This window comes from Sorex araneus, chromosome 3 (genome assembly GCF_027595985.1).
Source record: "Sorex araneus isolate mSorAra2 chromosome 3, mSorAra2.pri, whole genome shotgun sequence".
Taxonomy (NCBI): domain Eukaryota; kingdom Metazoa; phylum Chordata; class Mammalia; order Eulipotyphla; family Soricidae; genus Sorex; species Sorex araneus.
Window position 1 is genome coordinate 236,724,273 of NC_073304.1, and position 22,046 is coordinate 236,746,318.

The 22,046-nt window shown below is 67.2% G+C and overlaps 2 protein-coding genes across 3 annotated transcripts; both read right to left on the reverse strand.

The window, feature by feature from the left end:
* Positions 1 to 77: 77 nt before the first annotated feature.
* Positions 78 to 11,771, reverse strand: UNC13D (unc-13 homolog D). The gene is made up of 32 exons (XM_055132292.1): positions 11,652 to 11,771; positions 11,200 to 11,292; positions 10,902 to 11,009; positions 10,694 to 10,753; positions 10,543 to 10,609; positions 10,268 to 10,448; positions 9,337 to 9,381; positions 9,179 to 9,247; positions 8,898 to 8,967; positions 8,656 to 8,760; positions 8,468 to 8,560; positions 8,297 to 8,400; positions 6,524 to 6,641; positions 6,315 to 6,439; positions 6,131 to 6,221; positions 5,994 to 6,050; positions 5,811 to 5,908; positions 5,675 to 5,726; positions 5,472 to 5,602; positions 5,266 to 5,386; positions 4,744 to 4,887; positions 4,489 to 4,587; positions 4,196 to 4,402; positions 4,024 to 4,092; positions 3,390 to 3,469; positions 2,732 to 2,837; positions 2,579 to 2,650; positions 2,055 to 2,138; positions 1,851 to 1,971; positions 1,597 to 1,720; positions 1,158 to 1,354; positions 78 to 1,069 (listed from the first exon to the last, which is right to left on the reverse strand). The coding sequence occupies exons 1-32, from the start codon at positions 11,769 to 11,771 to the stop codon at positions 948 to 950; spliced, it is 3,333 nt and encodes a 1,110-aa protein (XP_054988267.1). The 3' UTR covers positions 78 to 947.
* Positions 11,772 to 12,760: 989 nt separating this feature from the next.
* Positions 12,761 to 21,091, reverse strand: WBP2 (WW domain binding protein 2). Of its 2 annotated transcripts, XM_012934318.2 has the most exons (8): positions 20,942 to 21,091; positions 18,374 to 18,482; positions 15,394 to 15,529; positions 14,914 to 15,006; positions 14,101 to 14,235; positions 13,892 to 14,017; positions 13,604 to 13,680; positions 12,761 to 13,496 (listed from the first exon to the last, which is right to left on the reverse strand). In XM_012934318.2, the coding sequence occupies exons 1-8, from the start codon at positions 20,998 to 21,000 to the stop codon at positions 13,443 to 13,445; spliced, it is 789 nt and encodes a 262-aa protein (XP_012789772.2). In that variant the 5' UTR covers positions 21,001 to 21,091; the 3' UTR covers positions 12,761 to 13,442. The 2 variants fall into 2 exon arrangements, with proteins under 2 accessions (XP_012789772.2, XP_054989507.1); XM_055133532.1 differs by lacking the exon at positions 14,101 to 14,235.
* Between the last annotated feature and the right edge of the window lie 955 nt (positions 21,092 to 22,046).

Below are 22,046 nucleotides of genomic sequence, written 5' to 3' on the forward strand. Positions count from 1 at the left end.
GTGGTGGCTTGTTTACGTGGGGGCGGGAGGGGGTGGGGGGTCCCCAGGACTGACTGTCCCAGCCTCAGCCGAGGGAACAGCTGCTGGGGCCCAGAGGGCCTGCCTGCTCCCATGCCAGCTCGGACCCCCGTGCTGGCCTGACTGACACCTCGCTGTACCCAGCTGTGGCCCCTCTGGTGTCCCCCACCTCGATTCCCACAGCCCTGTGACTGCTGTGGCTGTGGGTGGCCCCGGGGCAGCAGCTCGGCCTGCCCTGCCCCACCCCACCCACTGAGCCAGGCAGCTCAGGGTCCCCTCTGCCAGGCGGGGCACGGGAGCCTTAGCACAGGCTCTGGCCGGCCCTTGCTGGCCCACACAGGCACAGAGGGGACATGACGGCCAAGACCTCCCTCACCGTGAGAGGGTTCTGAGCTCCCGCTCCCACGCAGGCCACCTCCTCCAGGCAGGCCTCTCAGCCTGGCACTCCAGTGAGAAGCTGCTTGTCCCCTGCACACTCCTACAGGCCCTTGCTAGGCCACAGCCTCTGGGGCAGGGGGGCAGGGTGCAGGCAGGTGCATCCAGAGCCCTTGACCCCTTGCTGTGTCGCTGCTTCTGCCTCAGTTTCCCCCCCCCCCAGGTAGGCTACAGTGACGTGCTATGAGGACAGCAGGTTGGTGGCCTCCGTTTTTATTTTGTGAGGAGTGTCCAGGTGGCAGGTGCTGTCCAGCCCCACCATCCCTTCTCTTCCATCTGTCCGTGCAGCTCCCCTCCGGCCCTGACCCCTGACCTCTCCATCCCTGACCACCCGGGGGCAGCTAAACACCCTCTTGGGGGGGGGGAGGGCCCCAGTGGGGGCGGGGTAGGCGGGGCCACTGCTTGTCCCACAGAGGGGAGGGGGGCTGGGGCCTCGGAGGCGCTCATCTCAGGCCTCCACCTACTGGGCTGCCCAGCCCTGCGTCCCCCCTCTGCTACGGCCCCGGCCGCAGTGTGTGCTGGGAGGCCTGCTTGGCCCGCTGGCGCCGCAGCCTCACGAACACCTGGGCCTCGCGGTCACCCTTCCGGCTTTCCAGGAGCTGCAGGACGGGGTCCCCTGCGGGTGGAGAAAGGGCTAACGGTGGAGGAAGGGCCGCGCGCGGTGTGGCCAGGGGGACACGGTTGCCCCCTGGAGTGGGACCTACCGTTGGGGGCTGGATAGGTGAGGGGCAGGCGGGTCTGCGGCACCTCGCCAGGCTCGTCTGGCCCGGCCAGCCCCGGCACGGAGCCCAGCGGCAGGAAGGCTTCCCCCTCCAGGTCGTCCGCGCCCAGAGTGTCGTGGTCCAGGACCGTGAGCAGCAGGCAGGCTCCGGCCGTCCGACACGGCTCGGCGGGCACCAGGCTGCGGGGGCGGCAGGCGGTCAGCCCGACTCATCAGACGGGGCGCCCTGATTCCTGCCGTCCAGCTGGACTAGGGGGATGACGTCCACGCAAGGCTGCCTGTGCCCAAGGCCGAGTCCCGGCTCCCTGCACCCCAGCTGGGGGACCGGGCCCTCGGGAACGTGTCTGGTCCCCAGAAGCCACCCAGCTCCGGGGACAGGTCGGGGGCCCTGTGGGAGGCCCGCGCCGTGCAAACCCACTCACAACTCGAAGGTCTCGTCAAACAGTGGGTGAAGTTCCTTCTTATGCTTCTGCGTCTCCCGCGGGGCCAGCTCGGGGAATTCGTGCCGGGGCTCCAAGGTCAGCTGAACAAAGGGGTCGCTGGAGCCTGGCACGCGTCCAGGAGAGGGGGGGCCTTAGTCGCGGCTCTGCCACCGGGCCTGGCCGCGGTCCCGCTGGGGCAGCACTGCCCCCGCCTGGGCACCCCGAGGAATTGCAGCGGGGCCCCAGGCACTCACCGTTGCTGTCCAGGGGCCGCAGGCTGGAGGCACTGAGCAGCTCCACCCGCAGCTTCTGCTCCGACGCCCGGTACGAGGCCTTGAGGGTGACCGCCCCCAGCTCCTCCGAGGTGGTCTCGGCCTGTGGGGCGGGGGCAGCATGAGCAGGGCCGCCCTGGGGGCGTGCAGGGGGCAGGGGCGGGGGCAGCGGCCAGGCGAGCCCACCTGCTGCTGGATGCGGCTGCAGTAGTACTTGCGGATGAGCTCCCGGCTGGAGGCCGCCTGCAGCTCCAGGTCCCTCTGCAGAGCCTGCAGGGAGCAGCGCCCGGCTCAGCCCCCAGTGGCCAGCCCAGTGCTCGGGGGTCGCTCCTGGGCAGTGCCGTAGGGACCAGGTGGTGCCAGGAATCAAACCTGGGCTCTCGAGTGCAGACCAGCCCTTTGAGTCACCTCCCTGGTGCCCCCACCCGTGTTCTTCAGTGGGGAGCCACCCCCAGCGGTGCCCTGGGGTCACTCAGCGCCTTCCCTGCTGTCCTCTGCCCAGCCCCAGCCACTGCTTCTGTTGTTTTGCTTTTGCATTTGTTTGGGGAGACAGACGCAGTGGTTTCAAGGTTTACTCATGAATCCCTCCTGGTGGGTTCAGGGACACGAGCGCCCTCCCCACTGTCCTATGGCCCCGGCCCCGACCGATGTTCCTTAAAGGGACCCACACTCCTGGTGCGGATCCGGCCACAGTCACGGAGCGGCCCTACCTCGAAGGTGTCCGTGTGCAGGGCCTCCGGCGGCAGGCCGCAGCCCTCCGCGTAGAAGCAGGCCTCCAGGCTCTGGGGACGAGGTGTCAAAGGTGAGTCCCCGCACACTGGACCCCCCTGCCCCGTCCTCGCTGTCCCCTCCACCGCCAGTACCTGCAGCGCCAGCTTCAGCCTGCCCGAGGCCAGGGGGCAGCTGCGCTGGGAGGCGGCCGCCTCCACCAGCACGGAGAGTGTGTGCGTCCAGAGCAGGGTCAGGAGGCTGCCGGGCACAGGACAGGACACTCGAGCAACAGGAGGCCTGGGGGGGGCGGGTGCCCCAGCCCTGTCCTGTCACACCCCCACACGTCACGAGGACCAGGGCCAGGGCGGGGCGGGGGGAACCCAACTCAATCAGACAGCGGGGAGGGCGTTTGCCTGGCACGCAGCTGGCCCAGGGTCCATCCCCGACACCCCATAGGGTCCCCTGAGCACCGCCAGGGGTGATTCCTGAGTGCAGAGCCAGGAGGAAGCCCTGAGCATCGCCGGGTGTGACCCAAAAAGCCAAAGCAAACCAAAACACCCCCATTAAACTAAGGAGGGCTCTCCCACAATGACTCCACACAGGCCCCCTCGAGGGGTGCAGCCCCATCCTTGGCCTCTCGCCCTCCTGCCCCAGGGGCCACGCCCCATTCTCAGACGCCGACGGGGGGGGGGGGGGCAGCAGGAAGGAGCAGGGCGGCCTGGTCCCTCCGGCACGGGAGTGGGGGGAGTCGGACTGCGCAGGCGGGGCCGTGCTGAGAAGGGCTGCGGGGCGCGGGGGCGCAGGACACACCTGCTGAAATTCTCCTGCACCAAGTTGGTGTTCATGTAGCACAGCTTCAGCTCCAGGAACTTCATGAGGGGCAGGATGGCCTGCGGGGTGGCGGGCGGGGGGCGGGGGTGACCAGCTCAGGAGGCTGCACCCCACACTGTCCCCTGATCTGTGGGGCGGGGGTCTGGGTCGACGTGACAGAACCACAGCTTGTCTGCCCCGGTCACACACCCTGGTCTCTCTCACCCTGCAGCCTTTGCCCTGGCTGTCCCCCGCCCCCTCATCCTCCAGCTGCCTCCCGTGGTCAGCCTGGTCCATAGCCAGGACACGGGCCTGGGGGTCCCCTGGCAGGGGTCCCCTGTGTGCGGTGAGAAGCCCAGCACACACTCGGCTCCTCCGCGCTCGCCGACGGTGGCGGAGACCCGGGTCCTCGCGCTTACTAAGAAGCAGACGAATGAATGAAGGGCCTGGCTGCAAACAATCACAGGCACGAGAGGACGCCCGCACGGCCCGGTGCGGCACGGACAGCAGCTGGCTGGGGGCAGCTGGCAACTCTGTCCCTAAGTGGCCGCACAGTGCTGAGACCAGCCACCCCTGCTGACAGACCCTCCGTGGCAGTCTCAGCCCCCCAGAGCGGGAAGGGGGTCCCACTCACATCATCGGGCAGGACCGACGCGCCGGCGCCCACCAGTTTCTGGATGTGCTGGGCGATGCCCGCCTCCAGCTGCAGGGAGAGAGAGAGGGAGAGCGGGCCCGGGGCTGCCTGGGGTCCAGCTCACAGGGAGGGGGCCGAGCGGCGGGGGGCGGGGGGCGGGGGCCTCGGGTACCTGCTCGGCCAGGGTCCGGACGCCGGTGCGGATCTCGTGGTTGAGCCCAGCCAGCGCACCCTGCAGCTGCGCGTGCAGCGTGTTCTGCAGCTGGCCCTGCTCCAGCACCGCCCCCACCCGCCGCTCCAGGGCCTCCCAGGCCAGCTGGGCGGGCAGCTTGCCGATGACCAGCCGCAGCTGCTCCATGTCGTTCACCACCACGCACAGCTGGGGGCGGCACGGGGCCAGGACTCAGGGCTTCTGGGGCAGAAGCCCACCGCGCAGGCCCCGCCTGGCCCCCAGCTCCCGCTCACCATGTCAGCCGCCTGGCCCTGGTCCTTCTGGCCTGCGGAGAGCTCCCGGGCCCGGGCCTTTATCAGGCTGCAGTACACCAGGGCCAGCCGGCACGTGTCCTGCAGTGGCATGGGGTTACGGGGCACTCAGTGCCGGGGGCGGGTGGGGAGGCAGAGCAGGGCATGTGCAGAGGGGAGCGAGCGGGGTCAGGAGGCCTCTGCGGGGCTGCTGCATGAGTAGGGGGGAAGTAGGGGTGGGGTGGGAGGAGATGGCACCTCCACAAACTTGACAGTGATCATGAAGGCCACCTCCGGGTCGGGCCAGTCCAGCTGCTGGGCGGTCTGGCTGATCTGGGTAAAGCAGATGGACAGGTCCACCGCCGAGGTGCTGTGCTTGGTCAGTTCGCCCAGGGGCACCAGCTAGGGAGCAGGAGAGGCACAGGAAGAAGGCTCAGAGCTGGTGGGGCCCCCATGAGCACTCGGAGCTGCTCCCACTAAAAGGAGGGTCCGGAGCCAGGAGAGGGGGCCACGGCGGAGCCAGCCAGGCTCCCCTCAGACAGCGCACCCCAAAGCTGTCAGGCCACGTTCCACATAAAACTGGCCTCAAGGCCACCTTTCAGCCAGGTCACCAGGTCCACTGGAGTCCTCGTCCTGAGCTGAGGCCCCGCCCACACGCCCTAGACCCCACCCACCAAAGGCCCCGCCCACACCAAAGACCCCGCCCATATACCCAGGCCCCGCCCACACCAAAGGCCCCACCCATACACCGAGGCCCCGCCCCGCGCTGTCCTGCTCAACCTGGTCCATCTGCACCGCGCGCTGCACGCGGGCCAGGGCCACGCTGTAGGTCTTCTGCAACCAGGAGGGGATGGCCGGCTGGAACCAGCGATGGAAGCCGTCCAGGTCCAGGACTCCTTCCCTGCGGAGGACGGAGCTCAGCCAGGCCGCCCCTCCTCCTCCCCTCTGGGCCACCATCGCGGGCGAGGCCGGCTCTCTCTGCCCACCTCTCTGAGGGCGCTGGGCCCAGCTGGCAGAGCTCTTTGAGGCTGACGTAGAGCTGGAAGAGACTCTCGCCCATCTCCGGGGACACGGGGCTGCCCACCTCCTCCATGTATTCCTGTACCCGCTTGGCCACCTGCAGAGCGAAGTCCCATTGGCAGGGGGTGGGGGGTGCACCTGACCGGGGGCGCACGGCCCGGAGACTCACCAGCCACTGCAGCTCCAGGAAGGCGGTGGAGAAGAGGTCGATCTTGAGGACGCTGGGGGAAAGGCGGCCAGGTGTGACCCCAGGCACCCCACTCCCCAGGGTCCACTCCCAGCCCCCGCCTCTGGCCCCCACTCACTTGTGGAAGATCTTGTCCCACGTGCGCTGGCACTGGTGCAGGTCCCCCGTGATGTCCTGCACCAGGCCCAGCAAAGCCTTGCCCTCCTCCAGCATGCCCTGGTGGGGACAGAGTGGACTGAGCAGAGCCGCCAGGCACGCGCGCCACCCCCCCCCGCACCCCGAGACCCCCCTGGCCCCTCACCTGCACCATAGGCTGGTGCTGCTCCTGCTTCAGGTGGAACCATTCGATGGTGCCAGTCTGCGGTCAAAGAGCGAGTGAGCGGGGCAGGGCGGAGCCGGGCACGCCCCCTCCCCGGAGCGCCCCAGGGGGCACGGTACCCGCAGGGCCTCGGTGACCAGGTGGGGCAGGGGGGCACTGTCGGGGCACAGCTCTCCAAAGGCCTTCATCTTGCACATCTGCACCAGCACCCTGTGGAGACAGCCGCACCCCGATCCCCTGCGGGTCCCGGCTTCCCATCCCGGAGAGCCCCCCCACCGGGGGCGGGCCAGGGGCGCCCCTGACCTGAGCAGCGACTGCAGCCGCGCCGGGGAGTCCGAGACGGACAGCGGGAAGACGGCCCGGAACCTCCGGATGAGGGAGAGGCCGTAGGCCAGCAGCGAGCTGAAGGACGTGGTCAGCTCCTCCAGCTGCGGCCAGAGGGGCCGTGAGCCGGGCATCCGGGAGGGCGCGGGACGCCCCGCCCACGGCCCCGCCCACCGCGCCACGCCCACCTGCTCGGCCTGGAGCCGGCCCTGGATCCACTGGTACTCCATGCTGGTGATGGGCAGCAGGAGGCAGCTGCTGGGGAACTCCATGCTCTGGTAGAGCCGGCTGTAGGCCAGCCACTGCCTGCGGCGGACAGGAAGCCCTCAGCCCCACCTGCCTGCTGTGCCCAGACGGGGGAAATCCAGCGGCTGAAGGCCTTTGGGCCACACCTCTCGGTGCTTGGGGGCTCTTCCCCGCTCATAGCTTGGCGCTCCTCCTGGCAGTGCCCAGGGTCCCGCGTGCAGAACCCGCGATCAGCCCTGGGTCACCGGCCTGGACCAGAGTGAGCGCTGCTCCCTGCCGCCGACTCACATCCCAAGCTCACCCCGTAAACTAGGGGCCAGAGGGAGGGCAGAGCGGTCGAGATACCTGTCTTGCATGTGGCCCACCCCAGTTTGACCCTCAGCTCCAAGGTTGGTCTCCCGAGCACTGGCAGGAAGGCGCATCCCTGAGCTCAGAGTCAGGAGAAAGCCTTGAGCACTGCTGGGTGTGACCCAAAATCAAAAATGGGCCAAGAGGAAACGCAGCAGGTAGGGCGCTTGCCTGGCACGCGGTCAGCCCAGGTTCGATCCCCAGCATCCCATAGGGTCCCCTGAGCACCACCAGGAGCAATCTCTAAGTGCAGAGCCAGGAGTGATCCTTGGGCATTGCTGGGTGTGACCCAAATAAATGAATAACTAAATGAACCCAAACCCTAAACATTAGGGTATTTGTGATTAAAATATCCTGGCAGCCTTTCCAGCGTGGCCAGGTATGGCCCAAAAATCCACGGACAAAATTTAGACTGGGATGTCGCCCTGTGGCAGAACACAAGCTTCACCTGGATGAGGTGCCAGGTTCAATTTTCAGCTGGGCCAAATTATAAAGAATATTCAGGATTTGGGGCTGGAGCGATAGCATAGCAGGTAGGGCGTTTGCCTTGCACGCAGCCGACCCGGGTTCGAATCCCAGCATCCCATATGGTCCCCCGAGCACCGCCAGGAGTAATTCCTGAGTGCAGAGCCAGGAGTAACCCCTGTGCATCGCCAGGTGTGACCCAAAAAGCAAAAAAAAAAAAAAAAAAGAATATTCAGGATTTTTTGGTTTTTTGTTGGTGTCTGGGGCTACATCCAGCAGTGCTCAGGGGTCACACCTGGCAGGGCTCAGGCGACCACATGCGGAGCCGGGGACTGGACCTAGGTCAGCTGTGCACAAGGCAAGCTCCTTGTGCACTTGCCATCTCTCGGTCCCTCAGAATTTCTTGAAGTCTAGAGAGATAGTACAGGGCATGTGGTTGACCGGGTGCAAGTCCCAACACCACATACAGTCCCCTATGGCCACCAGGGGTCACTGGGACAGCCCAGAGCATCTGACACCCTCCAAACAAAACAAAGTGAAATTTTTTTTTTTTTGGCTTTTTGGGTCACACCCAGTGATGCTCAGGGGTTACTCCTGTCTCTGCACTCAGGAATTATTCCTGGCGGTGCTCCATGGGGGGACCATATGGGATGCTGGGGATCGAACCGGGATTGGCCGCGTGCGGGGCAAACGCCCTCCCCGCTGTACTATTGCTCTGGTCCCACAAAGCAAAATTTGAAACAGTCTCAACCCAAAAGAACTCTGGGGGTGGAGACAGCACAGAGGTGAGTCACTTGCCTTGCGCAAGGCAGACCCCAGGCTGTGGTCCCCCGGGCACTGCCAGGAGCGGCCCTGGAGCACAGAGCCCAGGACAGACTTGGAGCACTGTGGTGTCCACTCACGCCATGGACTGGTGGAAGTCAGACAGATCCTTCTGGGTGGCGTGCAGGTGCAGGATGGTGGTGGCCTCGGCGCTCAGTGACCCATCCCAGGAGGAACTGCCGGCCTGAGGGGGGGGAGGGGTGAGGCGCTGGCCCCCAGTGCGGCCCCGCCCGGCCCGGTGGGGGACCTACCTGGTGCTGCATGCCCTCGTGGGACACGAGCTGCTGCAGCAGGCGGAGGTGGACCTTGTAGCTGGGCTGGGACCGGCTGGCCACAGTGGCTCTCTGCGGGGGGCCAGCTGGGGTGAGTGGGGGCCCCCATGCCCATGGCAGCCCCTCGGGTCCACCCCAGCTGGACTGGGTGAAGCCCGCGGACGCACCCGCTTGTGAATGAGCTGGAACTGGAGGTGGCACCGGCCGCGGTCTGGGTAAGTCTCCGTGCGCGGCTCCAGGGGGTACCACTGGTCCTCCCGGCAGTGCAGGTCCTGGCGGGGGCCGCAGGCAGAGGGTGGTCGGCTGTGAGCACCCGGGCGCGGCCGGGCCCAGGTCCTGCTGGCCGCAGCCCCACTCCCTTCCCTCCCTGCCGCCCTCACCCTCCCACGCGGCCTTGTCCTGTACTCACCTGCAGCCTGACGACCAGGTTCCCCAGGAAGTCATCCTGGCCTCTGTCCTTCCGGGCCTCCTTAAACATCCTACAGTGGGGAGTGGGGGGAGGCAGCAAGGCGGGGCGGGAGGCACTTGCCGGGAAACCCCAGCGCTGCAGAGTCCCTGAGCGCCACCAGGGGGCGCGCCTGAGCACAGAGCCAGGGTTCCCAGGTATGGTCCCAACCTGCTCCCGCAAGACCCTTGCCCAGCGGGGTACACCCCACCTGGGCGCCCCTCCTCCCCGCCCGAGGGGCTCACCTGCGCAGCCCGTGCAGGTCTGTCAGCTCGCCCAGCTTCTGTCTGACCGACTCCACTGTGTCCAGGTCCCTGGGGCACAGGGGGAGTGTCCCGGAGCCCGTGACCCCTTGGGAGAAGGCACCCCGTTCCCCGCGCCCAGGGCAGCGCACGCCCCTCACCACATGTCCAGGTGGAAACTTGAGGTGTTTAAGTCCTCAAACTCCCTAGAGGGAACAGAGAGTAGAGCCCAAGGTCACCCTTGCCCCCCAACCCAAACTACCCGGGTTAAGGAGAGCTGAAGGTCCTGCACCCCAAGCTACTGCTATCAGCCCCCCAACATCCTCCACCCGCCTTTTATTGGGGGGTGCACACCCAGCATTCTCAGGACTTATTCCCGACTGAGCTCAGGGGTCACTCCTGGCACGCTCAGGGGACCCTACGGGGTGCCAGGGATCAAACGGCTCAGCCCCGTGCAAGCTAAGGGCCCTGCCCACTGTGCTATCACATCGCGCCCCCGCCCTCCCACCCCACCCTCCGTTCACGTTTTTTTTGCTTTTTGGGTCACACCCGGCGATGCACAGGGGTCACTCCCGGCTCTGCACTCAGGAATCACCCCTGGTGGTGCTCAGGGGACCATAGGGATGCTGGGAATCGAACCCGGGTCGGCTGCATGCAAGGCAAACGCCCTCCCCGCTGTGCTCTCGCTCCAGCCCCTGCCTCCCTTCACTTTTTGTCCTTTGTGGTGCCGCACAGTGCTCGGGGAAGCTTCGGCACGGTGTTGGGGTTGCTCCCAGGGGTGCTTGGGGACCATGTGGTGCTGGAGATGCATCGAGTTCAGCCCTTTGAGCTGCCTCCCCGCCACCCCCCTGCCCGCAGGGACAGGCTTCACCCCCAGGCCAGTCCAGAGGTGCCCAAGGCCCCGCCGGGTAGCACAGGGTGACTTCGGTCTCTGCTCTGGTCCTGTCCCCCACCCAGACTTCTCCTGGCACAAGTCCCTGGCCTGAGTCCAGCAACCCCCCAGGGTGGGCCTGTGGGCGCCTACGGGCCGGGGTCCCTGGGGTGGGCGTGGGCACTACGGGCCGGGGTCCCCGGGGTGGGCGCGGCACCTACAGGATGAAGGTCTCCTCCCACACGGGGTTGAGCGTCTGGCTGATGACCTGGGTGCGGTGCGTCTGCTCCTCCGGGATCGTGTGTCGGACCACGGCCTTCTGCCGGCGTCGCGTGCCCGGGCTGCCCCCCGGCGTGCCCAGCCCCTGCTCGATGCCCAGCAGGCAGTAGGGGTCGCTGAAGCCTGGGGGCCGAGGCAGCAGGGTGTGGGCTGGCTCCCCGGGAGAGACCCCTGCCCGCCCCCCTCCCCCCTCCCCCGGACAGGCCAGCGGGCTCACCGCTCACATCCTTGCCCAAGATGCCCTTGGCCTGCTTCACCGTGGCTTTCAGGCAGAAGATCGGCTTCTGCAGGGACCGGAGGGAGGTTGAGGGCAGGGGTCGGCTGGAGGGGGGTCGGGACCCTCCGCCCCCCAACCCGTGCTGCCTTGCCTCCAGCTCCTGCACCGCCCGCAGCTTCTGCTGGTGCTCCTCGGGCTTCAGCTGGAAGGCCTGGGGGGAGGAGGCGGTTTGGAGCCCGCTGGACGCGGGGGCCTGAGTGCAGGCTGCAGGGGGGTGGGGCTGAGGGGCTGAGTCTGGCCCCCGTGGGGGTGCGGCGGCGGCTGAGCCCAGGCTGTGGCTGGGGGCCAGGTGGCCTCACCTCCTGCAGGTAGTCCAGCAGCTGGGCGGCCTGGGAGACGTGCTGGGGCTCGGGCTGGCCCAGGCGGTGGAGCACGCTGTACACGGCCTCCTCGTAGAGCACGTCCCGCTGAGACACAGCAGCGTCAGGGGTCCCGTGCCCCTCCCCCGGCCACCCAGCACCCACGGGCACCCACAGGGGGGCACCGACCCCATCCACGGCCGCCACCACCAGCCCGGCCAGAGGCCCAGCGGGTGTCTAAGAGCTGCCAGGGCCTCCCGCACCCCGGACGCCCCCTCCCCCGGCCCCCGGTTCCTACCTCTTCCGCGGAGAGGTGGGGGGCTGGCGGCTGGGTCTGGGGAAGGAAGAACAGTGTGTCCAGGGCTGGCGTGGGCGCCCACACCCACGGGGGCTGCACCCGCCTCCGCCCCCACCTGTTCCGGGGCCCCCCGCCTGCCCCCTGGTGGGCTGGAGCTGGGGTCCATCTGCAGCAGGAGCTGGCCCCGCGGTCCCCACCTCCTTCCGTCCCCGGAGGAAGCACCCCGCTTATCAGCGCCCCGCGTGCACCGGCAGCGGAAGTGAGGCCCGGCGGCAGACGAGGGGCGCCTGAGGGGCCGGGGGCGGCCTGTTGGCCCCGGGGAGCCGCGCCTCAGGGATGGGCGCTGTCCCCCGGCAGGAGGAACTCCGAGACAGGCCGGGGAGGCCCACGCCCTGGCAGAGAGGTGACTCGGGCACACCCAGACCGCAGGACCCCACCCAGCCCTGGCCTACCTCGGGGACGCTCTGGGGCAGGGGCTCCTGCAGGTCCCGGGCTCGGCGGCGCCTTATCTTGATGGCCTGGCGCAAGAGGGGCGGGCGCCGCTGCTGCCGGGGCCCGAGGGGGGCCGCCATGGCCGGGCTGTGCCCACCGCTGCCCGCAGGCAGGCGCTGCACAGTGTCGCCACCACCGGGTTATGCAAAGCGCCAGGGCAGCTGCCCCGCGCCCGGGGGTGGGGAGGGGGGAGGGGGCAGGCGGCGGTGCGGCCGTCAGGGTTTCATCACGGGGTGGTGGCTGTGTCTTCCCCAGCGCCGTCGTGCCCGCGGCTCCCGTGGGCGCTGTCTGGGCCGGAGGCAGAGGTAGGTGGGCCCAGTGGGCGGGGGCGGGCGAGCCCCTCCCTCCTGGCCCGGCCCAGGGAGGGCCCGGAGATGCCCAGCAGGGCGGGCGGGTGCCAGGCCCCCAGACCCCCTTCCAGGTGCCGTGCCCGCGGCCCCTGGGGGTGGGCGAGGGACACCTGGGCCCAGGCGCGCAGCCTGGGGGAAAGATGAGTGTGGCACAGGGGGGCTCCAGGGGGGCTCCAGGGAGGGCTCCAGGGAGGCTTCTCCCCAGGGACACGTTTGATACATTTGAGGTGTCACCAAGCCTGCTCAAATGCTGGACCTGCTCAGCCGGCTCCACCCGGCCTGCCCCACCCCTGGGGACATTCCACCCAGGTGACTGGACAGCCCTGGGGCCTCTTAGCCCGCAGGAGGGCCAGCAAGGAGCTTCCAAATGCCCTTGTGGGGGGTTACCCAAGCCAGCACGCCGGGCGGGGCCCCAGGAGGAAGCAGCAGCCTGGGAAGCCGCCACCGGCCTCCTGGGGATGGGCAGGACGGGGCTGAGGGAACCCAGCTCAGCTTCCGTCACCCCTACCCCTGCCCATGGCCGCAGGCCCTGGCCCCGGGCTAATGCTCTTCCCAGAGCGGCCAGCACGGATGGACAAGGACCCGGGCACTGGTCACCCGTCCCCCACTCGGTCAGGCCTCGGGCTCGGGCCAGTCTCCCCCCCCACACGCCCTGGTCACGCAGGAGCCAGACGACAACAGTCACTTGTTTTTACTAGTCACATTCTCAGCGGACAAACCAAGGTGCAAACAGGGTTTATTTCACATTAATATATTAATTGGATTTGTGTGTCAATAAATAGGGCTTCTCTTTACATAACCATCGCCACGTGCCTCGGCCGGCCCAGGAGCAAGAGGATCGGGCAGCTCTGGAGGGGGTGGGCGCCCCCTCCCCGAACGGCAGGAGGGACGCGCGCTCCGGGCACTTCCAGTCTGGGAAGGAAAAGGGCCGATGGAGGGGCTGGGCCGGGCCCGCCCAGCAGCCCTGGAGGTCGCAGAGTGGGGGCAGGCGGGGAGCAGGCCACTGGGGGCGGGGGGCGTGGGGGTCCGGCAGCCCCCGTGCGAGGGAATGTGGCCACAGGGCCTGGGGGCCCCGGGAAGGCAGGGGAGCAGCAGGGGGCAGGGGGCTGGGCTGCGGCAGAGGTGGCCAGAGGGTCCCTCTGGGTGGGTGGAAGCTGCTGGCGCGAGGCGGGAGGCGGGACACCCCTCCCGAGACGAGACGCAGCCGCGGGGGCGAGTGGGCGCGGCTCGGGGCGCCAGGAGAGCAGGCGGGGGAGGTGGGGGCGCTGCCCTGCGCTCAGGGCCTCCCTGGCCTCCCGGCGGGGTCCTGACAAATCTGGACATCAGAACTGGAGACCAAGAGGCGCCCCTCGTCTTCCCGCCCGGCCCGGGGGAGGGGGGGCAGCACGGGGCGGGCCGCCTCTACTGCGTCTTCTTGTCCTCCGGGGGGTAGTAGGGGGGCGGGGGCGGCTGGCTCTGCACAAGGAAGGAAGGCAGGGTCAGGGCAGGAAGGTCCCCGGGAGACCCCGCCCCGCCCCGCCCCGCCCCGCCCCCCCCCCCCCCCCCCCCCGCCCGGGCCTCACCGCGGGCATGTACACGTTGTGCGGGTTGCCCGGGTTGTAGTAGGCGCTGGCAGCCGCCTCCGCCGCCTTGGCTTCCGCTGCGGAGCAAACGGGCCCGGTCAGGGCCAGGCCGGCCGCCGAGGGCCCTCCCGGCCACCCTGCCCACCCCTCAGGCAGCCCCGCCCTCCCGTCACACCTCACCCCCACGCGGGACGCAGGCCGAGGGGGACGGGGCTGGCCCCACCAGGCTGGGCCCCCGGCCACCGTCCCCGGGGGTGCGGCTGGGGGGAGGCTGGCCCTGGGTCTCACCTGCGGACGTCGAGGGGGCATTGGGGCCGCTGACCGGAGGCGGGTCCATGGGCCCCGGGTAGGGCGGCGGCGGGGGCTGCGCGTAGCCCATGGCCCCGTCCATCATGGGCGGCCCCGGGTAGAAGTCTGCTCGCGGGAGAGACGGGCGTGAGGCGCCCCAGCCCCTCTCCGAGACCCGCCCCGGGCCTGGGCGGGGGTGGGGCACTCACCAGGTGGGGGCGCTTGGTAGGGGTAGCCCGGAGGGTAGGGGTACATTCCATTGGCGACGGGCGGGGGGAACACATAGGCCCCGCTGGGCATGTAGGGGTAGCCGTACGCTCCATTGGGGACCTCACCTCGGGACGCTACAAGGACACGGGAGAGAGGCGTGAGTGGCGCCAGGGGTGTGCGCGGACCACCCCCCCCCGCCCGCTCTGCTCCCGCCCGGGCAGGAAGGGGGACACGGGGCCAGGGAGGACCACTGGGGGGGACACCAGGTCAGGGAGGACCACCAGGTGAGGGGAACACAGGGTCAGGGAGAACCACTGGGGGGAGGGAGACACGGGGTCAGGGAGGACCACCAGGGGGAGGGACACATGGGGTCAGGGAGGACTGCCAGGGGGAGGGACACACGAGGTCAGGGAGGACTGCCAGGGGGAAGGACACACGGGGTCAGGGAGGACCATCAGGGAGAGGGACACACGGGGTCAGGAAGGACCACTGAGGGGGGGGGACACAGGGCCAGGGAGGACCACCAGGGCAAAGGGGACACGCAGGGAGGGGGCGGGGAGGGTGAGCGCAGAGCCTGGGGACTGGGGGACGAGAGGAGGGTCTGGGGCACACATCCCGGGGGTGGGGAGGAGGGGGAGTGGAAGCTGTGCCCAGCCCTGCCTCTTGCGGGACATCAGAAAGCAAACGGGGCCGGAGCGTCAGTCCGGCGGCGGGCAGGGTGCTTGCTGGCCCCGCTCAGGGCCCGAGCCCCGGCAGGAGTGTCCCGAGTGCAGAGGCCTGAGCGCCCCCAAGCCCCTGGGCAAGGACGGTACCTTGGGAAGCCACCTGCAGCATCCGCTGGCCGAACTCGATGGCGCCCCCGGCCGTGAAGGTCAGCTTGTAGGTGGCCTCGCCTTCCCAGCCGCCTGGGGAGGACCAGACAAGGAACAGGAGGGGGTGGGGGGGCGGCCTCCCCCGCCCGAGACGCGCCTGTCCCCCACCCCCAGGAGCAGGGGCGGGTGGCAACTGCCCAGGGGTTCACCTATGCCCAGGGAGGCCCCACAGCCTCTGGACGGCCACCCTGGGCCAGGCTGAGCTTGGGGGGCTGAAAGGCCTGGGGTCTCGGGGCAGCTGGTGGTCCCCGGGACTCCACACCGCCCCCGCCAGGCGCCAGGCTCTGTGCTGGCCCCACAGGCCACCCCCGGCCACCCGGCTCCTCGGCGCTGGTGCCGGAAGCTCATCCAGAGCCAGGAAGTGGACGCGGCCAGGATAAGGGTCCGGAGAGGATCGGGGCGCCAGGCCTTGTCACCCACCTCCGGCTTCGGCCTTCACTGTCCCCTTGATGTAGTTGGCGCCGAACACGGGCTGCTTGATCTCGCAGTCCTTCATCAGGTAGAAGGGCATCATGAAGGACTGCAGGGGGTCCTTGCCCTTGGACAGGAAGATGACCTGCAGGGACAGGCTGTCACCGAGGGGCCCGCAGCACCTGGGTCCACACTGACTGTGCTCAGGGCTCACCCCTGGCAGGGCGGAGGCTCGAACCCAGGTCAGCTGTATGCAGGACGAGGACCTTAGCCCTGCACTATCTCTGGCCTCTGGGAAGCACCTTGTCAAAGTCAAACAAGACAACAGGGCCCAGGGCTGGAGCGATAGCACAGCGGGGCGGGCGTTTGCCTTGCACATGGCCCGACCTGGGTTCTAATCCCAGCATCCCATATGGTCCCCTGAGCACCGCCAGGAGTAATTCCTGAGTCCAGAGCCAGGAGTAAGCCCTGTGCATCGCCGGGTGTGACCCAAAAACCAAAAAAAAAAAAAAAAAAAAAAAAGACAACAGGGCCCGAGAGAGGGGCCCGGGCCTCGAAAACGGCAGACCCCGCTCTGGTCCCCACGACACAGGGCCCCCCGAGGGTCACCCGAGGGTCACCGGGCCTGAGGCTGGAGGCCCTCGGCACCGCAGGGGCCTGGGTGACGTGGAGTCAGGGCGGCCGAGAACCACAGCGAGTGGCACAGCCGCTCTCTCCAGCCCGTCTCCAACACCCTCCTCTGCTTCCTGCCCCCGGAGAAGCCCGTGTTCCCTCTCGCACACACACACCCTCCTCCCGCCTCTCGGCTAAGGACATTCTGTTCACTAAAAAGGAGCAATAGTGGCAGGGGTAGGGCGTTTGCCGTGCAAGCAGCTGAGGCCGACCCAGACCCGGGTTCGATCCTTGGCATCCCATATGGTCCCCTGAGCACTGCCAGGGGTAATTCCTGAGTGCAGAGTCAGGAGTAAGCCCCGAGCACTGCTGGTTATGGCCCCAAAACAAAACCCAAACACAAAAACCAAAATAACTGGACTGCTTCACTGAAAAATACAAAAACAAAACAGGCGTGCGGTGAGGGGCCGCGGGCCCTCCCAGGGGAACACCCACTACTGAGAAGACCCGCTCCCTACAGCAGGGAGGGCGTTTCCCTTGCACGTGGCTGACCCGGGTTCGATCCCCGGCATCCCATATAGTCCCCAAGCACTGCCAGGAATAATTTCTGAGTGCAGAGCCAGGAATAACCCCAGAGGGACTGGAGCAATAGCACAGCGGGGAGGGCGTTTGCCTTGCACGCGGCCAACCCAGGTTCGAATCCCAGCATCCCATATGGTCCCCTGAGCACCGCCAGGGGTAATTCCTGAGTGCAGAGCCAGGAGTAACCCCTGTGCATTGCTGGGTGTGACCCAAAAAGCAGAAAAAAAAAAAAAAAGGAATAACCCCAGAGTGTCGCCAGGTGTGGCCCCAAAAGCCAAAACTATTTATTTGTTCAAAACCCCCGGTGCTGGAGCAATAGTACAGCGGCACCATGCTTGCCCTGCACACGGCAGGCCCAGGGTCCATCCCGCACCCCATATGGCCCCCCAAGTTAGATCCCGGCACCCCATATGGCCCCCCCAAGCACCGCCAGGAGTAATCCCGGAGCACCGCCAGGTGTGGCCCCCAAACAGGAACAACAAACTCCCTCCCCCCTCTGTCTGCTGAGGCCGTGAGGACTGCAGCATGCCGTGGCCTCGGCAGGGCCCCGGACCAGGCGGTGCCAGGATGAAGCCAGGAGCACAGCAGGCGGTGGCCGAGCATAATTCCACCCCCACCCCTGCCACCCCCTCTTTCGGGCACCAGCACTGGCACCAGCACTGGCACCCAGCAGAGCTCTGAACCCAGAGAAATTTCCGAGCCGTGGCCCTTCCTCCCGTCCTTTCCCCCTACATCCCCTTCTACTCAGGGCTTATTCCTGGCAGGACCGGGGGGGCCGTAGGAGGTGGTGGGGACCGCCGGGCTGGGCGCAGGCAAGGCAGAGGGCAGTCTGTATTTTATTGTTCTGAGGCCACACCTGGCGATGCTCGGGGGCTACTCCTGGCTGTCACTGCTGGTATCCATATGGGGTACTGGGAATCGAACCAGGCTTAGTCACGTGCAAAGCCAGAGCCCGGTGCAGCCTTAAAGAGCACTTTTTCTGTTTTGTTTTTTGGTGTGGGGGTGGGGGTCACTCCCAGCAATGCTCAGCCCCCCTGCTCCCGGCTCTGCACTCAGGCGCCACTCCTGGCAGTCTCAGGGGGCCAGAAGGACGCTGGGCAGTGGACCCAGGCCAGGCATCTGCCAGGCAAGCGCCCTCTCTGCCGGGTATCACTCTGGCCAAGAGCACTTTTAAAAGGAGAAGCCCTTGGGGCAGGGAGAGATCCAAAGAGCCCGCACATGCGGGAGGGCAGGCTTGGATCCCAGCGCCCCGGGGCCCCCCAGCCTGCCGGGAGCAAACACTGAGCTCCAGCCAGAGTGCCCGCAGGAGCCAGACCCGGCCCAGGGCCAGGGTAACACAAAGCGGAAGGCTTAGCCTGGGCTGGCGGGCGCCCGGAGGTGGGGGGGCGTGTGGGGAGGGTGGAGGGCTGAGGGCAGACAGCCGGGCAGGAGCAGGGTGGGGGCTGGAGGGCGGGGCAGGAGAGGACCCTATCTCGCACCCACGGCGCCCGTCTGTGGCTGGCACGCAGGAGGGGACTCAGCGCCGTGGCACGCTGCCCGTGGACGACCCTGCCCGCAGCAGGCCAGGCCCGCCGGCAGCAAGGCCGATCCGATTCTGCTGGCTAAGCCGGGCTCCCGTCCAGCCCCGAGACCGCCCTGCTAGCACTGACCACTCCAGAGGGGTGCGGGGGCCGCCCCTCTCCTGGGCCTCCAGCTACACGCCTGGGCAGCCCTAGCTCCACAGTGTGGCTGGACGGTAAGGGCCAGAGGCCACGGGACTCCGCGGCGCCCAAACCTCCCTCCGGCCCTGCCTCACCCGGTAGGGGGTCAGGTAGATGGTGCCTTTCTTGGTCCCTTTGAAGGCCTCCGGCACGGTCTTCATGTCGTTGAGCGTGAGTTCCACATGCTCGTAGGTCATGAGGATGCTGCGGAGAGACAGACCTCAGGGGCCTGCGGCACGACCCCTGACCCGCAGGGCCCGAGCCGCTGCCAGGCTGCACGGAAACTTGATTTGGGTTTTTCAACCTCAGCTGGCAGTGCTCAGGGCTTATTTCAGGCTCGGTGCTCAGAGTTCACTCCTGGGGGGGGGCTCAGGGACCCTATGGGGGTGCCAGGGAAGGAACCCGGGTCAGCGTCCTGCAAGGCAAACACCCTGCCCGCCGTCCGATCGCTCCCACTCGGGCACAAGGAAACCTAAAACTCAGTCACAAAGTTTGTGATATGCCAGTGGCCCCGGGTTCAATCCCCAGCACCATCCACCACCAAAACCGCCAAACTAAAAGTTCCAAACCGGTGCTTGGCAGACGCCAGGCCGAAGTGCTTTCTCAAACAAAACTGCTTCTTTCACAGCGCTGAACCCGCAACACAGGGAGAACGCCCAGCGGGAGGGATATAGCTCCCATCCAACAAGTATTTGTTTGGGGGGCCAGAATGGACGCACAGCGGGGAGGGCGTTTGCCCTGCACGTGGCTGACCCGGGTTCGATTCCCAGCATCCCATATGGTCCCCCTGAGTGCACAGCCAGGAGTAACCCCTGAGTGTGACCCAAAAAGCGAAAAAAAAAAAAAAAACTGTTTGGGGGCCTTGGGGGCCACACTAGGGGTGCTCAGGGCTTACTCCTGGCTCTGCAGTCGGGGATCACTCCTGGCAGGGGAGCCGTATGGGATCCTGGAGCCTGAACCCGGGTCAGCCACATGCACAGCAAGCGCCCTACCGGCTGTGCCACGGCTCTGCACACCCCTTCTGCACAATTTTTACTGGGAGAGAAAGAAAGGGTTTTCCAAAGAGGAATGTTAAGAAGTCATTCCAAGAGAGCGTGTCCATTTACCATCAAGGGGGGTTGGGAGGAGGGTGCCCAGGCCGGCCTTGCCACGCTATCAGCCAGCAGACTGTGACGTTTCCCCAAGGGAAAGATAACAGGGGCACAGGGGCGGCCTCGGAGATAGTGCGCGCCTTGTGTGGATGTGACCCCAAGTTCCCGCCCAGGCACTGCTGGGTGTGACCCCTACAAAAAAGAAAATGACTGAAAAAGGCCCAGGGAGAGGGTAACAGGGGTTAATGTTCTTGTTCGGGATGAATTTAATCTGGAGTTCCTCAAAAATTCCCTGAACAGGGGCTGGATCGATAGCACAGCGGGTGGGGCGTTTGCCTTGCACGAGGCAGACCCGAGTTCTAATCCCAGCATCCTATATGGTCCCCTGAGCACCGCCAGGGGTAATTCCTGAGTGCAGAGCCAGGAGTAACCCCTGTGCATCGCTGGGTGTGACCCCCAAAAAAAAAAATTCCCTGAACACCACCAGGAGTGACCGCTGAGCTCTCCCGTGCCAGGAGCTGCCCCAGAGCCCTGCCAGGTAAGGCCCTAAACAAACCAGAAAAAAAAAACTTTTAATGATGGGGTCGGAGAGATAGTACAGCAGGTAGGGTGGCTGCCTTGCACACGGCTGGCCCTGGCCTGTACCTGGCACACGGGAAGTCCCGAGCATAACCAGGAGTGACCCCTGGGCACACGGCCAGGAGTCAGGCCCGAGCACAGCCCCCAAACAAAAACAGCAAAAAAGTAAAGGTAACAAGGTCTCAGGTCCCACGGTTCCACGAGACTTCTTCCACTTTCCAAAGGTCAGAAGTCCCTGGTGGGGAGGAGTAAGCGGCAGAGCTGGGGTCAGAGGGGAAAGAACAGAGGTTAAGGGGGCCTGCGCCCGACAGGAAGGAGCAAGCAGCCCAGTCCGTTGGGACCCTGTCACTGTCCACTGTCAGCGCCGAGCAGCTGCTGGAGGGGGAGCGGGGCGCGACGCTGGCCTGGCCGCCCCGCCGCGGGGTCCGGGCCCCAAGGGGTGCTCCCAAGGGGTGCTCCCAAGGGGAGCCCGGGGCTGGAGGAGAGTGCGGGGGCGGGGGCTGCACGGGGCGATGGGGGCACAGGCGACACCCGGCACCCGGTCCAGCGACTTGACTTATTCGTGCCGCTCTTTAGTTTGGCCGACACCCGGCGGGGCCCCGGGGACCATCTGGGGGTGCCGGGGACGAGCCCGCCGCGGCCTGGTCCCCGGCGAACGCCCTCCCCGGCGCTGTCGTCCCGGGCCCGCCCCTGAACGCTCCCGGCCTCAGTTTCCCTCCCCGTAACCTGAAGCGGCGCAGGTCCCGGGAGTAACTTAACCTCCCCCCCCACCCCGCCCCGCCCGCGGCGCCCACGTCCCTTAAAGGAAGCGACTCTGGGGAGGGCCCAGACGCGACCAGATCCCCGCCCGGACGCCCCCCGCCCCCAAACGCCCCCAACGAGCGGAAATCAGCCCCTCCCCCGCGACCCGCCCCCGCCCCGCCCCGCCCCCCGGCGCCCCCCGCCCGCTCCCGCCCCCCGACGAAGCCCCGCGCCCCTCGCAGCGGGCTTCACCTCTCGGTGTTGTTGACGATCACTCCGCCGCCCTCCGAGTGGTTCTTGTTGAGCGCCATAGTCTCGGAGCGGGGTCCCGAGACTCGCGCCGCAGTGCGCCTGCGCGCCGCCTCGGCCCGCCCCCCGCGGCGTCGGTCGTCTCGAGGCCAGCCAATCACAGCTCTCGTTCCGAGGCTCGTCCAACCACCTGACCGCGAGCGTCACAGAGCGCTCGTTTCCTCTTTCCCTGCGCTCTAGTTTCGCCTGCGTCACAAACAAGCTCAGGACTACAACTCCCAGAAGGCAGTGCTCCCCCCGCCACCGCCTCTCCCGGCTCCAAGGGTGCGGGCCCTCTGGGACTTGTAGTCCCTCAGCCGATAGGGTTGGCTGGAGTCCACTAATTGCATAACTAATTGGCCAGCGCCCTTAGCCCCTCCCCAGTCCCCACCTTGTCCCCAGAGGCACCGGAATAAACACTTGCACACGTCACGGGGCCGTCGGTCTTAAGGTCCCTGAGCTCGAAACCTTACCCGCAGAGCAAGGGTCACCTATGCCTGTCATTGGCTCCCGGGTCGCCTAGGGAGCGCTTAACTCTGCGTCGTCAGCACAGGACGTGTGGGGCCGGCCGTGGAAATTAGGAAAAAAGTCCCACCCGCTTGGTGAAAGTCAGCCTACGCCCCCGAAGCGGGGTCCTAGAGGCTCCGTGTGCGCGGGGGGGCAGGGGGGCCCGGAGCCGCTCAGGTGGGCCCGCAGCGCCCCCTCCCGGTGCCCGCCTCCCGCGCGCGCGGCCTCGCGGTGGCGCTGCTCCCTCTGGAATGTTCCGCCTGTGCCTCCCCACCCCCCGCCGCGCCCTGGCACGGAAGGTTCAGCGCAGACTTGGGCGCCCGGTGAGATCAGCCGCTCAGCAAGGAGGCTGACTCACTTGGTGTGACGCAACCCGGGGGCCCCACCCCCGAGGGGGAGGGGAGTGTTGGGAGGAACCAGGACAGTGCTCCTGCATCATTCATCTTTTTTTTTTTTTTTTTTTTTTGCTCTTTTGGGTCACACCTGGCAATGCTCAGGGGCTACTCCTGGTTCAGCACTCAGGAATCACTCTTGGCAGTGCTGGGGGACCCTATGGGATGCT

Bases quoted from the DNA above. Each gene is read 5' to 3' on its own strand.
- UNC13D (XM_055132292.1), bottom strand. From the start codon at position 11,771: ATGGCGGCCCCCCTCGGGCCCCGGCAGCAGCGGCGCCCGCCCCTCTTG. The intron at 6,222-6,314 runs GTCAGGGGCGCC...CTGTCTCCACAG, and splicing joins CGGCTGCAGTCGCTGCTCAG to GGTGCTGGTGCAGATGTGCA. The intron at 4,588-4,743 runs GTGCCATCTCCT...ATGCCACTGCAG, and splicing joins TCACTGTCAAGTTTGTGGAG to GACACGTGCCGGCTGGCCCT.
- WBP2 (XM_012934318.2), bottom strand. From the start codon at position 21,000: ATGGCGCTCAACAAGAACCACTCGGAGGGCGGCGGAGTGATCGTCAAC. The intron at 15,530-18,373 runs GTGAGGCAGGGC...CTGTCCCTGCAG, and splicing joins TCTACCTGACCCCCTACCGG to GTCATCTTCCTGTCCAAGGG. The intron at 14,018-14,100 runs GTGAGTGCCCCA...TCCCGCGAGCAG, and splicing joins CTACCAAGCGCCCCCACCTG to ACTTCTACCCGGGGCCGCCC.